The sequence below is a fragment of the Ursus maritimus genome, unplaced genomic scaffold, assembly GCF_017311325.1.
Source record: "Ursus maritimus isolate PB19 unplaced genomic scaffold, ASM1731132v1 scaffold_7, whole genome shotgun sequence".
NCBI classification, from domain to species: Eukaryota; Metazoa; Chordata; class Mammalia; order Carnivora; family Ursidae; genus Ursus; species Ursus maritimus.
The window spans coordinates 3,107,568-3,123,527 of record NW_024426885.1 but is presented as its reverse complement, the minus strand read 5'-3'; the positions used below and the strand labels follow the sequence as shown (position 1 = coordinate 3,123,527).

Here is a 15,960-nt window from a genome sequence, read left to right as displayed (position 1 = left end):
CTGGGTGCTCCATGTGCACTGGCGGCTCCTTTGGGGTCCAGGCCACAGTAAGTCTGGGCTCTGGGGAACACAGGTGAAATGGTATACTCGTGTATCATTTCAGTGTTTTCCTCAGGTTCTCCTGTTTATTTTCTACAGCCCTCTGCATTCTGCCCAGATTCTGGAAAGGCAGCCCATAGGAAACCAGGGGGAGCATGCTCCCTGTTCCCTTTCGTCTTCCTGTGCTTCCTCCCAGGCTCACTCCTGGACCGTCGGAACGCACTGTGAGAATGGTCAGGTGGCATCAGGTCAAGTCAGCCCTGTCTGTGCTTCAGGATGCATCATATCAAAACTCTGCCCTAGATCCCCTGGGTCAGAGAACTGGCTTCACACGCCCAGGTTATCTGGGACTCCAGGGTGCCAGCCTGGGCACTCCCTCTGTGCCAGGGGCAACAGAAGGCACATCCTAGAAGTGAAAAGCCCTTGGAGACTTGAAAACCTATCAGATAGTCACAGTGCACGCCATGGATACCAGGCCATCGGATGCCATGCCATTGGATGCCATGGCCAGGGAATCCTGCAGGGGCTTGGGCTCTGCCGTCTTGTCCACGGAGACATGGCAAAAAAATTCCACTGGCCCTTGCGGGCAGCGCCCTGCCCGGTGCAGGATAGCTGCTGAGACACTCGGCTGGAAGGGCCCAGGGGGCAGCCAGCCTTTTGTGGGCTCCAGGCACACCTGTGCATGTGCACCTGAGTGTGCCAGCTAGCTGCAGCCTGGTGGTAGAGAGCCCCATGGCCTGGGCAGCTGAAAGACGGCCCTCTGTCGGAAACTGCACCCTGCAACAAAGGTCACCTTGAAAGAGTGATTCTGCCCTCAAGAACTTGAAAGCGTGGTCCTCTCCCTCACCGGAGAAGAGGTGGCTGAGTCTCCGACTTGGTTTTAAAGAGAATTGGTCTCCAGGCCCAGCCCTGCCATTGACCATCTGTGCTCAAGCTTGGCAGTGTTTCGTGGGGTATGGGACATGTCTGTCCAGGGAGCTCTCAGAACGGTGTTTGTCACTGGGGAGTAGGCAGAGGCCCAGGGGAAGGAAGACACCGGCCCCTGGTCAGTTCCTCCCATTCAGCATGTGGAGTTGGTATCTGAGGGCTCCCTTATCAGAGCCACACTTGGCTCTGTCAGTCCGGGTGCACCAGTGAAGGCTCCCTGATCTCGACTCCCACAACTAGTGTGAGAAGAGCTCCCATAAAACCCTGGTGTCCATGATGTAGAATGACATCTTCCATGGCCAGTGTTAGAAAATCACCTCATCAGACTTGGACCTCATAGATATTTATAGAACACTACACCCCAGAACCAAAGAATACTCATTCTATTCTAATGCCCATGGAACATTCTCAAGAATAGACCATGTTCTGGGACACAAAACAGGTCTCAGCCGATACCAAAAGATTGAAATTATCCCCTGCATATTCTCAGACCACAACGCTCTGAAATTGGAACTCAACCACAAGGAAAAATTTGGAAGAAACTCAAACACTTGGAGACTAAGAACCATCCTGCTCAGGAATGACTCGATAAACCAGGAAATCAAAAATCAAATTAAACAATTTATGGAGACCAATGAGAATGAAAATACAACAGTCCAAAACCTATGGGATACTGCAAAGGCAGTCCTAAGGGGGAAATACATAGCCATCCAAGCCTCACTCAAAAGAATAGAAAAATCTAAAATGCAGTTTTTATATTCTCACCTCAAGAAGCTGGAACAGCAACAGAGGGACAGGCCTAATCCACACACGAGGAAGCAGTTGACCAAAATTAGAGCTGAAATCAATCAAGCAGAAACCAGAGGTACAGTAGAGCAGATCAACAGGACTAGAAGCTGGTTCTTTGAGAGAATCAATAAAATTGACAGACCACTGGCAAGACTTATCCAAAAGAAAAGAGAAAGGACCCAGATTATTAAAATTATGAATGAAAAAGGAGAGGTCACGACGAACACCATTGAAATTGGAAGGATTATTAGAAATTTTTATCAACAGCTATATGCCAATAAACTAAGCAATCTGGAAGAGATGGAATCCTTCCTGGAAACCTATAAACTACCAAGATTGAAACCGGAAGAAATTGATTCCTTAAACAGGCCAATTAATTATGAAGAAATTGAGTCAGTGATAAACAACCTTCCAAATAACAAAACTCCAGGCCCGGACGGTTTTCCTGGGGAATTCTACCAAACATTCAAAGAAGAAATAATACCTATTCTCCTAAAGCTATTTCAAAAAATAGAAACAGAAGGAAAGCTACCAAACTCATTCTATGAGGCCAATATTACCTTGATCCCCAAACCAGGCAAAGACCCCCTCAAAAAGGAGAATTACAGACCGATTTCCCTAATGAATATGGACGCCAAAATCCTCAACAAGATACTTGCTAATAGAATCCAACAGTACATTAAAAGGATTATCCATCACGATCAAGTGGGATTCATACCTGGGATGCAAGCGTGGTTCAATATTCGCAAATCAATCAGCGTGATACATCATATCAACAAGAAAAGACTCAGGAACCATATGATCCTCTCAATCGATGCCGAAAAAGCATTTGACAAAATACAGCATCCTTTCCTGATTAAAACCCTTCAGAGTGTAGGAATAGAAGGTACATTTCTCAATCTCATAAAAGCCATCTATGAAAAGCCTACTGCAAATATTATTCTCAATGGGGAAAAGCTGGAAGCCTTTCCCTTAAGATCAGGAACTCGACAAGGATGCCCACTCTCGCCACTATTATTCAACATAGTACTAGAAGTCCTTGCAACAGCAATCAGACGACAAAAAGGGATCAAAGGTATTCAAATTGGCAAAGAAGAAGTCAAAATGTCTCTCTTTGCAGATGACATGATACTCTATATGGAAAACCCAAAAGAAGCCACTCCCAAACTATTAGAAGTTATAGAGCAATTCAGTAACGTGGCGGGATACAAAATCAATGCTCAGAAATCAGTTGCATTTCTATACACGAATAACGAGACCGAAGAAAGAGAAATTAGGGAATCCATCCCATTTACAATAGCACCAAAAACCATACGTTACCTTGGAATTAACTTAACCAGAGACGTAAAGGACCTATATTCTAGAAACTATAAATCACTCTTGAAAGACATTGAGGAAGACATAAAAAGATGGAAAGATATTCCATGCTCATGGATTGGAAGAATTAACATAGTTAAAATGTCCATGCTACCCAGAGCAATCTACACTTTCAATGCTATCCCGATCAAAATACCGAGGACATTTTTCAAAGAACTGGAACAAATAGTCCTTAAATTTGTATGGAAACAGAAAAGGCCCCGAATCTCCAAGGAACTGTTGAAAAGGAAAAACAAAGCTGGGGGCATCACAATGCCAGATTTCGAGCTGTACTACAAAGCTGTGATCACAAAGACAGCATGGTACTGGCACAAAAACAGACACATAGACCAATGGAACAGAATAGAGAGCCCAGAAATGGACCCTCGGCTCTTTGGGCAACTAATATTTGATAAAGCAGGAAAAAACATCCGGTGGGAAAAAGACAGTCTCTTCAATAAATGGTGCTGGGAAAATTGGACAGCTACATGCAAAAGAATGAAACTTGACCACTCTCTCACACCATACACAAAAATAAACTCCAAATGGATGAAAGACCTCGATGTGAGACAGGAATCCATCAAAATTCTAGAGGAGAACATAGGCAGCAACCTCTACGACATCGGCCAAAGCAACCTTTTTCATGATACATGAAACAAAGGCAAGAGAAACAAAAGATAAAATGAATTTATGGGACTTCATCAAGATTAAAAGTTTCTGCACAGCCAAGGAAACAGTCAGAAAAACTAAGAGGCAGCCCACAGAATGGGAGAATATATTTGCAAATGACACTACAGATAAAGGACTGGTATCCAAGATCTACAAAGAACTTCTCAAACTCAATACACGAGAAACAAATAAACAAATCAAAAAATGGGCAGAAGATATGAACAGACACTTTTCCAATGAAGACATACAAATGGCTAACAGACACATGAAAAAATGTTCAAAATCATTAGCCATCAAGGAAATTCAAATCAAAACCACACTGAGATACCACCTTACGCCAGTTAGAATGGCAAAAATTGACAAGGCAAGAAACAACAATTGTTGGAGAGGATGTGGAGAAAGGGGATCCCTCCTACATTGTTGGTGGGAATGCAAGTTGGTACAGCCACTCTGGAAAACAGTGTGGAGGTCCCTTAAAAAGTTAAAAATTGAGCTACCCTATGATCCAGCCATTGCACTACTGGGTATTTACCCCAAAGATACAGACGTAGTGAAGAGAAGGGCCATATGCACCCCAATGTTCATAGCAGCAATGTCCACAATAGCTAAATCGTGGAAGGAGCCAAGATGCCCTTCAACAGATGACTGGATTAAGAAGCTGTGGTCCATATATACAATGGAATATTACTCAGCTATCAGAAAGAACGAGTTCTCAACATTTGCTACAACATGGGCGGCACTGGAAGAGATAATGCTAAGTGAAATAAGTCAAGCAGAGAAAGACAACTATCATATGATTTCTCTCATCTATGGAACATAAGAACTAGAATGATCAGTAGGGGAAGAAAGGGATAAAGAAAGGGAGGGTAATCAGAAGGGGGAATGAAACATGAGAGACTATGGACTATGAGAAACAAACTGAGGGCCTCAGAGGGGAGGGGGGTGGGGGAATGGGATAGGCCGGTGATGGGTAGTAAGGAGGGCACGTATTGCATGGTGCACTGGGTGTTATACGCAACTAATGAATCATCGAGCCTTACATCGGAAACCGGGGATGTACTGTATGGTGACTAACATAATATAATAAAAAATCATTATAAAAAAAAAAAGTTTTGAGGACCCCCCCCCAAAAAAAAAAAAAGAAAAGAAAATCACCTCATCAGCCCCTGTGGGAGGCTGATGACCTACAGTCCACCTAGAGAGGATGTAGAAAGCAGTCTTGGGTTGGGTGTTCATGGTGGGAATGTGTAAGTGGCCACCTGCACGGAGATGAAAACGGCTGTGTCCTTAAGGTAAGGGAGCTCTAAGCAGCCAGTCGGCCTCCAGCAGGGCTGAGCTTGGCCCCACCGCATAACAGCCCAGTGGCCATCCTCCGAGGCTGGGGGAGGCAGGAGAGAGGATGGGGAGGAGAGGGTGAATGTGGCGTACAGAGGCCGCTCCGCATGGCTCTGGGGTCACGCCTGCTCCCTGGAGAGGGCCGTGAATGGGAGAGAGCCATCACCCTCTACTGGCTGCCTTTTGGGCCACCTGAAATGATGGTCCAGCGCTAAGGACTTAATGGACACTTCAACCTCCAGAAGATCTATTTTCCACATCCATGTATGTTAATTATTGTGAGCAGGTTTTACTGCATTTTAGAATGACACTTAACAACTGAGAGCGTCAGCCCCTCCTCGAAAGGAGAGCAGTGTCACCCTCCGATTCTATGCAGGTTAGGGTTAAAGGCACTGTCGCTGCGAGCTGCTCAAACTAATTAATGCATTTGCTCCCTACAGGGTGAAATTGAGTTTTCAGATACATTTATAAAACGATGTGCTTGATTGCTAAATATTGCATTCTTCAAGCTATTTTTCCTAATATGTTGCACGGTATGGACAAGGTGAGAAATTATTTCCCATGAAAAATTGACAGTGAAGCTGCAAATGTTTGATAAACTCTGTGCTCGTGTACAGACATACGGTTGTTTTAATATACGACACTTTTATGTCTGGGAAGGGAGGTGCTGGGTGCTGTGGCCTGTGATCCTGGTGCTTGTCGGGGCTGGCGCGGGAGGGGCACCCCGGCTTCCCAGGAGCGTCTCTGCCCCAGGCGAGCTCGCACACACACCTCTCACCCTAGCCCTCCAGGTCTGGTAACGTTCCAGGCTCTCCTGGAAATCCCGCGGCATCACAGAAACAAACCCCGACTCCGCGCTCTCCCAGAAAGGCAGGAACCGGGCCTCTGCCTCCTGCGCAGTCTCCACCACGGCCGCTCTCCCAGCTGCTTCTCCAAGACCAGCGCCCCGAAATCGCTTCCTCCCCAAGTCACCACCTCCTCCCCATCACCAGGCAGCCTGCCTTCTTTTTTCTTCCTCTTTTTGTTTGTGTTTCTGTTTGTTTGTTTTTAAGTGAGGCATAACAACAGCAGCAACAATGATAATGATTAACAGTTTGATTTCAGAACCCGCTCTGAAGAAATCACAGTAAACAGAGTGTGTTTGCCTAAGGAAACCCTCCGAGCAATCAGCCGGTAACACAACTGCATGTGCTAATGAACCCAAAGCTGTTAATGTGGTTTCTTCAGTTAAATTGATTCATGAATTTTGAAGAGAACATTATCTAATGAATTTTCTTTGAATAGAAAGCAATTAAAAGGACAAATCAGTCTGATTAACCCCAAAGTCACCTCCTGCCACAAATGGTGTACAGTTTGAAATTATATCATAAAAAACGAGAGCACATTTGCTATCTTTTTGCCCTCTACTAATCCATGTAAATTAATGAACAACAAAGTTAATTTCTTTGATGACCCTGTTCTAGTATCACCTGGATTATGCTGATGTTTAATTTGCTTAATGTTATAATAAAGACTAAACAGATTTTTTTTTCCAGTGAAGTGATTATCATTCCCTTCCGTTAAGAAGTGATTTTTATTATTTAACACGCATGTAAGGGTGTGTTTCCTTTAAGAACCAAATCGCACTTTGCCAGCTTGGCACCGAGTGTAATCAGTGCTATTATGGACACACTCTGGAACGCCGCTGCTGCCCGGGGAAGCCTTCCCTTTGTTGTTGCCCCCGGGAACTCCCGCCCCCGGAGGGCTTGGTGCCCCCGCCGTGGGGGACGTGGCTCCGTGTCCAGTGCTCCTGAGCCATGTGTTCCCTTTGGAAAGACAATAGGTATCGATTCAGACCAGCCCCCTCCACATCCCCGGGAAGCCACTCTAAAACCTGACGGCAGAGGGAGAGAACGTTCTCATGCATTCACCTGTTCATTCCTGCGGCGGGACGAAGAGCAAATGCAATTTGATGGGGTTAGTCAATTAAAATGGGAATAAGGTTATTTTATTTTGCAGCCCTGTTCATTACAGATGCCTGGAGCCAAGGTCACCGCCAGCCCCATGGACCGTGGTGTCTGGCACTCTGAGCCTGCTTGATGCAGGATGTGGACAGCTAGCATAAACTCACAGCCCAGCCCGTGGCTCCTTTCTCCTTCTGTGTCCCAACTGAAGTTGGAAATCAACCAGCGGTGTAAGAGGTTCTGAAGTCAGTAGGCAGACAGGGCCTTCTGTGCTTATTAACTGAGCTGCTTACGCATTGACAGACGCAGGTCCTGGAAGAGAGAGCCTCACGCAGCCCTGGGTGGAACCAGGGGAAGATGAGAGGAAGCTGCAGGTCTGGGGTGCACGGTTGTGGGATACCTGCGAAGGGGCCAGCCCGCGTGGTGCCAGGGACCAGCTGAAGGGACCGTGTGTGAAGGCCATGCTTTAACTGAGAGTAGCACCTCTATTTATGTGGCTGAGTTTCCTGTGCGGGACTGGCAGCCCTTTACGTCGGAGTTGTGGGGGCCGTTGGTCCACCTCATGTCACTCTGTGTTCTGCCTTTCAGATTCATTCACCGCACAGGTGTTGTGGAAGCTGCTGGAGGCTGTGAAATTTGGAGACACGGTTTCTTACCAGCAACTAGCAGCCCTGGCAGGCAACCCCAAAGCAGCACGGGCAGTGGGCGGAGCGATGAGGAGCAATCCTGTAAGTGGCGGTCAGCAAGATGTCAGCTTGGCCACGGTGGGTGGGTGGGCCTTGGCGCTGCACTTGGGGGCCGCGGGCCGCGTGAGGTAAGGGTGTCCTCCAGGCAGCCGGAGCAGCGCTGGATGGGGAGGAGAGGAAGCACTTGTGATGTCCCCCCTCCCCAAACAGGCATGGGCAGCACTGGTAGGTCTGCGCCCCTGCCCCCATCTTTGATGAGGGTGATCAGAAAGCTCTCACAAAAAGCACCCCCTCTATGGCTGTTGGAACCACAGGAACCCCTTGTCAGAGGCACGACCGAGGAGGACGGAGCCTGGAGAAAGTGGCACCCGGGCATTCATTCATCCAGTAACTGGGTGTATGGGGTGCCTTGCGGGTGCCAGACGCTCTTCCACGGGCCAGGACTACAGCCAGAAACAAAGCAGACAGGCTGCCCGTGTGGGTCATCGTTCTGGAAGGAGACACATACCGGGGTGCCTGACCCCTAGGGAGGCTGGAAATCTGACACTGGCATGCACGGGGGTGATTCACCGCGTTTGGGTGTGTCTTCCCCAAGGGGTGGCTCCATCCCCAAGCCCTTTTGTGTCCTTGTCCCTCCTGTGCCTCTGTGTTCAGATTTTGCAGAAAGGGAGGTTCACTCCAGGCAAAGCCTGACTCACCGTGGGGTGGCCACGCGCCTGTCGTCCCCAGCAGGACAGAGGACACACTCTCGCGTGGACCGCAGGCCAACCTGTCTCAGAAAGCAAGTCCACGTGAGCGGGGGAAGAGGCCATAGTGCCCCCTGTCCACAGAGCAGCCAGGTCCACTGGGGGACCGTGCACAGCCGAGTGAGACCCGGAATATTCCTGTTCTCGTTAGCCCCATCCAGTGCCTGGCCGGGCTGCTAACACCTCCGTGACCTTTGCCCCCTGGAGCCGTGGGAGAGTCTATGACGGCATAGAAGCCTGCCATCCTATCAGGAGGAGGACCTAGGACCGTCATGTCCTGGGATAGGAAATTACTAGATCAGATAGACCTCACTTTTTGGAAAATTGCTGTAGCTTTGCTGTATATTTTTAGAGTCATTTTCATCCCTCTTCACCGGGGGGAGGCAGCGTTCGCACAGCCCGGCCTGCTGCCCTTGCCGCTCGCTCCCAGCTGCCTAAGGGCCGAGCCCCGGCGTCTCTGAGAGACGGCGTTTACAGACTGCCTTGTTTTTGTCTAAGAAGTGGCCCCGGCAGGTTCGTAGGGGATCGCACTGTCTTGTGTATCTAATCTGGAGAGTTCTCTGCTGTATTGAGATATCCCCAACGGTCCGGAGCAGTGTGTGATGTGGACGACCGGTCATGCCCATCCTGCGCCTCTCGGCGCCCCGCGACCCCAGCGACAGTGGCTCGCGAGCTCGGCCAGTGTTCTGTTTCTCAGTGGTTGTGTTTTCAGTGCAGGGTGGCCCGCCATGTCCTCCGGGTCGTCACTGCCACGCACCAAGTGCCCGGGTTTACCCTGCATGCGGCGTGACTCTGAATCAGATTCCAGTGTGATTTTTTTTACGTTTCCTGATGAAGTTTGAACCGCTTCATTCCTTGGGAGGGCCACGTCCTCTCCCAGGTGTTGAGCAGCTGGACTTTGCCCAGGCTAGAACGACGGCTGGGACTGTGCAAGACACGGCTCCCTGTCATGCCTTGTGAGAAGCGCTCTGGAAGCTAACAGGTTTCTGCCTGGCCTTCCGCATCCCACAGTCGCTGTGTCCTGTGCGAATCCTCCCTCTGTCCCAGATCTTCGTCCCTACTTCAGGCCAGGTGTCTACTCCTCGTGCCCTTTGTGGAGACTGGGTCACTCTTCTCACTCACGGAGGTGAGATTAGGTTCCCACCGTGTGCTGCAGGCGGGGGTGCCGATCCCCCCGCCAGGTGCACACCTCCCGTCTGGTGTTCTGCAAACGCGCTACCAGCAGGCGTGCAGACAGTGGCGGCCCCTCACCTGCCTTGTGTGCTGACAGCAGTTTCTCACTCTCTGCGGTGGAGACGCCGGCACTGTTCAGCGATCACGCTTGTGGCAATATTCAGAAACATTTATTGTTCGACAAGCAGCATGACTCTCTCCTCCTGCTATTAATCTCTATGAATGTCTCTGTTCAAATATGGCCCCAGTCACGGAAATTTATAAAATCGGATCTCACAAGGCTTAAAACTCTAATGTCCATAAAGTCCACGTATTGACTTCCCTGTCTCGTGCCCAACTGGAGATGGGCCATGAGGACCCCAGGCGGGAGGACCGAGCAGGCTCCTGGCCCCTCTTCTTGGTGCCGTCCTGTGCCAACAGCAGCCAGGCTGGGGGCGAGCCCTCGGGGCCGTCCATGTGTCAACTCGTGCTCGGCCCGAGGTGGTGGCCGAGACGCTGGCGGCTGCAGGACCGGAGCGGCGCCTCCCATCGCGGCGCTAGACCTGCCGGAGGTGCTCCTGCAAGGAGAACTTCCCTCGGCCTCCCAGGGAGCCCCGCAGGCCTCGAAGGGCTCCCCTCAGGTTGGTTTAACACCTCCTTGGAATGGACCACGGAGCACCCAAGAGGCAACCCAGGAACCTGCGGGGGAAAGGGGCCACGACCCACGTGGACGACCCACGTGGGCGCCCCGTTTCCTTGGCGCCGGCAGCCCCCCTCCCGCCCAGCTCCAGCACGGCAGAGCATGTGGAGGCGCGCTCGCCGGTCGCCTCTCTGCTCGGGCCGAAGAGAGCGGTTGTGCGTTTCCGGAAGGAGGGCGACGAACGGGCTTGGCATGTCTCCAGGCGCACGAGGCTCGCCGCGCGTTAATTCCTGGGCGGGCTCGCCTCACGGCCTTGGCTGCGGGCGTGGGGTCCTCTCCCCGCCCGCGGAAGGCACGGCTGCCCCTGGGGGTTGCGGGGGGTCTTCTCCCGTCCTCAGCCCGTGATTCTTCCAAGTTTTCCACAGAGGACTTGCTGGCCCGGGTGAGCCGGTTCAGCAGGCTTCCGGAAGGTGCGCGCTCCCACCCACCACGGAGGAGGGTCGGTTTCCTGTTAGATCGGGTGGCAGACGCCTCGTGGGCGCCCCCCGCAGAAGCACCCTTCCCCTCCTCAGAATTTGCTAAATGCAGTTCAAAGGCGATCGATACGTGGCACAGAGAGTTTCCCCACTTTCTTCTAAACAAACGCATTCCTGAGGAGTGAGTTTACTCACAGATTGCCGTGAGCGCTAATGACCCCCCGAGTCTCGTTCTGCCAGTCACCCGGATGGCTGTTGATAAAGATTTAGCATCATGTTCTAAGTGTCAGGGCTGTCAGTGGGGCTGAACCATTTGACCAGAAGAAAAAACGCACAGGGAGCTATTGATTACAGCTTCTCCGTGTCACTTGCTCACCAGGATTTAGGTATTGATGAGGCCGCGAGTGAAAACAAGCACTTTCCCTTGTGGGCTACTACCACGAGAACAAAGGCGAAGTTGGAGAAAATATTCAGCCGGCACCAGAATCAGAGGGATTCCATTATTGATTGAAAGGCCCCTTCATGTTATTTTTGTTGGAGACAAATCTATGGGTTTGGAAGTTTTATAGCATTTGAGAAAGGGTCCGTGTAAGTGATGGATTCACGCATTGGGTGAATTAGATTGCACAGCATGAAGATTTCAATGCAGCTGTGATATTATGAGCTGCTTGGTTATTGATAAAAATTACATTTTATGCAGCACAGGGCTTTAAAGGAGAGGGTGTAGGAGGGTACAGATCCTTTGAGATGTCCTTAGGGCCCAAATAAATTTTGGCAGCTTTCGTTCGTTATTTTAGTAGTCTGAATCTGCCACCAAAATTAACACAAACAGAGCAGTGGTCCCTGTTTCTCGTAGAGAAAACAGTGCGTCTTTGGTGAGTCCCCTGCTCCCCATCGCTGTGCGCACAGGGTGCAGCCTGGCCGGGGCGGTCAGCATCGCCGTCCTTCGCAGGACACGCAGGGCCGGGGAGTTCCTAGTCGGCCTCTTACAATTCCACAGCTCCGGGAGCGGGGCAGGGAAACCAAAGCTCGCTCGTGACGTCTGCTGTTAGGTAGGAAAATGGAATTGGTGCCTAAATGTTTGCGAGACTAACTTGAATTCAATCTTTCTCTCTTTATCAGTCAAAGCTTAAGTCGTGTGTATTATCTGATCATGTCCTCAGAGAAATTATTAATGTAACTATTGTATCGGATCAAAACCGTCAGTCAGAGTCGATATTCCATTCTGAAATTGTCTGTTTCTCCTTCCAAGGTGATGGGGAGTGCAAGCTGCTTGTGGGATGGGGCAGTGGTGTTGCTCTCAGTCTGTGAAGCGACACTGAGAGGAAACCAGACTCCCCACCCCCACGCCACTGCTCTTCCTGACGCTGCCCTGAGACGGCATGCGTTCCCATGGCAACCCAAACTTCCAGTCAGAATCGGGATGTGTGTGATGTGGGAACAGTCAGGTTCTCACCACCGAAGCCTGATGACCTGCAGGGCTGGCCAGCACTCCAGGCTGTGCCCAGCGATCCCCCTCGGGCTGCTGGTGGAACAGCGAGACGTATGGGCGCCGGCTTCTGCCTCCGTTGAGCTGGAATCCCGTCTTTGCCTCTAAACTGCCGCGAGAACTTGGGCAAGCGATGTAATGTGACCTGAGGCTGACCATGCCTGGCCTGGAGCTTGTCAGGGATGCGTGATGGGCCACAGCGGGCACAGAGCACGCTCTCCCCGGTGGCCTTATTGAGTGCTGCATCTGGGATGGAACTGGGGACCATGCCATCTGCCCAGGGACAGGTGCAGCTCAGGGCCCACTGAGGGGACACTCCAGGTAGGTGGGTGGGTTTGTGTGGTGAGCTGAGACGATGATGGCCAGAGGGCGGCCAGATACCATGAGAAGAGCCCCCGGGCATGTGTGCTCAGCCACTCTTCTAGAAACTCACCCGACTGGTGGCTGGTCGCTTTGTCCAGCTCGGGTCTTTAGAGTTGGAGCTCGGGGGTAGGGGACGTGGATCTTCTCTCTGTTGAGCTGCAGTCAAGGGAGACTGAGGAGCCCTCCCCTTCTGGGACGCTGCAGCAGGGGCCGTTTTCCTTAGAGGACATTTGGAGCCCGGCAGCCGTAGGTGAGTGCAGCGGGACAGGGACAGGACGGGTGCTGGGCGCTGAGTGGCCCCCGGGACCTCCTGTGTCCCTTCCGGGGGTTCTGAGGAGCTGTGCCCTTCGTCCTGCCCCGCTCTGTCTGTGGCGCTGAGGCAGTTCCTGTAGTTGTGCTCACTGACCGCTGCGGTCTTGGTGGCGAAGCCGCTGCACGCCGCACGATGATGAGAACCGCCACCAGCACGTCCTGAGCCTTCAGTGACTGACCACCTGTGCCCCTCGCCCCAGGCAACACGGGGCCCCTGAGGAGTGAGGGCTGATTTAGCTGGGGCTCCTGGGCAGGCCCTCTCCTCAGAGGCTTGAACTCTGCTGAGAGTCCACCACACGTTCCCTCCTGGGAAGCCCTCAGGTTCTGAGTAACTGCTTGTTGGGATCTTTAAGCAAAATGACCATTCATCTCCCGGAGCCCCTGCAGTGGGAACGCCGCGTGCACCCTGGCATTTGGTGGCCCAGGCGTGGGGCCGTCCTGCTGTGCTGTATGCTGCCCATGGAGGGAGCTCCACAGCCCGAGACACAGTCCTGTCCACTCCGTGCTGTCCATCCCTTTCCTTTCCTCCTGTGTTCTGGGCCAGCTAAGAAATGGATAAAGGACATCAGGGCATTAGCTTTATTAGGATTCAAAGCTACCCTAGAGAGGTGGTATGGCCATGGGGGGCTTCCCAGGACTTCGCCTGGAATCAGACCCCCCTGTGCTGGTACCAGCCTCGGCAGGGGTCGGTCCTGCTGACTGCATCTGTGCTGTGGGGCAGACAGGTCCCCCCTGCAGGACCTCACAGGGTGCTGAGCTGGACGTTCTCATCCCTTCCTCCCGGGATGGCTGGTCAGTGAGTCTTCCTCCCCTCGGGCAGGGGGTAAAGGATGGAGGTGGGGAAGGCCAGGCATGTCCCTCCTACCAGTGGGCGTCCCACCACGTGGAAATCAAAAGCAAAGGCAAGGCCCACTGTGCCCACGCTCCACCGTGGGCTCCATCCTGAGAACAGACACTGAGCAGCTCTGCCAGTGGGTGTCCTTGGAGCTGCCGTCTGTATGGCACAGGCCATGGGAGGAGGACCGAGGCATTCCCCTGTGCACAGCTGCTGAAAAGGGGCCTCCCACCCTAGAGAGAGCAGAGGTCTCCTCCTGTGGCAGGATTGGCTGCCAGGAGTGTGCCAGGAGGTGGGATTGTTGGCCTGTGTGGCTGTGGGAATAATGACCCACCCGCGTGACTGACCCCCCTTGAGCAGCACGTGAGAGCCCGGCATCCAGTACTAGATGTGGAGTATGAGACTCCCACGGGTCTGAGCTGTGGTGGCTCCAGGCAAGGGCAGAATAACTTGTGGGACACTGGGGGAGGGTCCTGTCCTTGGGGCAGTCGGTGTCTACTAGGGAGACCTGCCTGCAGTTTGGGCCCTCTTCCTTTGGGTCCGTGGGCCGGCCTGCGCTTCCCCTGGGACCAGGGTCACAGCGTGCTGAGCTGCCAGTAAGTCGGAGTGGCGGGGTTTGGTGAAGGCTCAAGGTGCACAGAGCCCCACCTAACTTTTTTCCTGGTGCGTCTCAGTGACACACGGCTGCCCCTGGTCCCAGCAGTGGATCCCTTTAACCATCAGTTGGCTTTTCCTTGTAGGATTGTGTTTGGGTTTGTTTTCATCATAAGGTGACTTTGCTTTTAGTGAAGCCATTCTGTTGACTAAGGCAAGCACCTAACCACTCAGTTTGTCTCCGGAGGTGAGAGGCTATTTGAGGCAGGCGGAGGGGTGAGGGCGGGTGTGGCCCTGGGTCTGGAGTCCTGAGGGATTGTGGGGGTGAGTGGTATCCAGGGGTGGGGTGGTGGCAGCAGTGGCCGCTCAGGTGAGAACAGATGAGGACTGGAGCTTCTCCAGCTTCCCAAAGTATCCCGGGACTGATGAGGGGAGACGGACACTCCCGGGGCACTGCGTCGCATGAAGCAGGGTCAGCAAACCTTTCCTATAAAGGGCCTGATGGTAAATAGTTTAGGCTTTCAAAAGCAGCCACAGATGGTATGGCTATACTCTAATAAAACTTTATTTACAAACTAAAGGGGGGCCTGTAGCAGCCGGTTTGCCAACGCCTTGTATGAGTACGGTCTTCCCTGAAGGTTCCTGTCACTTCTAGAGGTGTTTGGGAATTTTGCATACCATCCCATAACTTGGAAATATAGTTTTGAATTTGGTAAGCAAACATTATCAATTTCTTACCAAAGGCAATTTTCTCCTCCCAGATCCTGGTATAAGGGGATTCTCTGGTATATGCCATACATTTGCCTTGGGGCACAGTGTCACTCCTTGGCCCATACCGAGACCCTCAGAGACCAAGGGGTGTGCAGCGCTCAGCCAGCCAGCTGGGGGCCTGCATGTGGCTGAGCCCCTGCTAGGTCACTTGTGGTCAGGGGCCTTGCCCTTGACCCCAAGAGACCGCGTTGGCCCAGAACCCAGACTGATGGTGGCTGGCTTCCTGTTCTGCAGGTACCCATCCTCGTCCCGTGCCATCGAGTGGTCTGCAGCAGCGGAGCCATGGGCAACTACTCAGGAGGACTGGCCACGAAGGAGTGGCTGCTGGCCCACGAAGGCCGCCTGTCCGGGAAGCCAACCTATGCAGGGGTGTCCCATCCAGCTGGAACCTGGCACGGGGCGCAGGCTGACACCCCCGACCCCCAGCGTGCTGGCCGGAATTGAGTACTTGCCAGACTCAGTCTTTGAGCGACACGTGGGAAGTGGGGTGTGTGGCGGTGCCACTGTATTAAAGGAGCTGGACGTGTCCTGAGGGATGTGGAGTGTGTGTTCTCTCTCATTTTTACATTTCACAGCAGAGCGAGTTCGGAAGACCGGCCCTTGTTCGTACAGTGCGTATCCTCACGCTGCTGTTCCGTCTCTGAGGTCTGTTAGAGCAGCGGTGAGAAAGCGGGGGGCCTGGCGGACACCAGGGTAACTGTCCTGGAGGGCAGAAGCATCTAGCACCCACGGGGCCCAGTGGCTGCTCCTGCCAGCGCCCCGGCCCCTGAGAGTTCTGTCGCGGGCTGAAGCCGCATTTGTGTCCCTGAGAAGCTGGCCTCCCCGGCCCACACCCCGG

At 52.4% G+C, this 15,960-nt stretch overlaps 1 protein-coding gene across 2 annotated transcripts in view; it reads left to right on the top strand.

Moving 5' to 3' along the window:
- The window catches only part of MGMT (O-6-methylguanine-DNA methyltransferase), a 296,048-nt gene extending 280,390 nt beyond the window's left edge, over positions 1-15,658 (top strand). For both annotated transcript variants that reach the window (XM_040624040.1, XM_040624039.1), the window contains 2 exons: positions 7,647-7,786; positions 15,357-15,658. In XM_040624040.1, coding sequence (XP_040479974.1) covers positions 7,647-7,786; positions 15,357-15,566 — 350 coding nt within the window. In that variant the 3' untranslated portion in view covers positions 15,567-15,658. The remainder of the gene's footprint in view (positions 1-7,646; positions 7,787-15,356) is intronic.
- Positions 15,659-15,960: the final 302 nt, after the last annotated feature.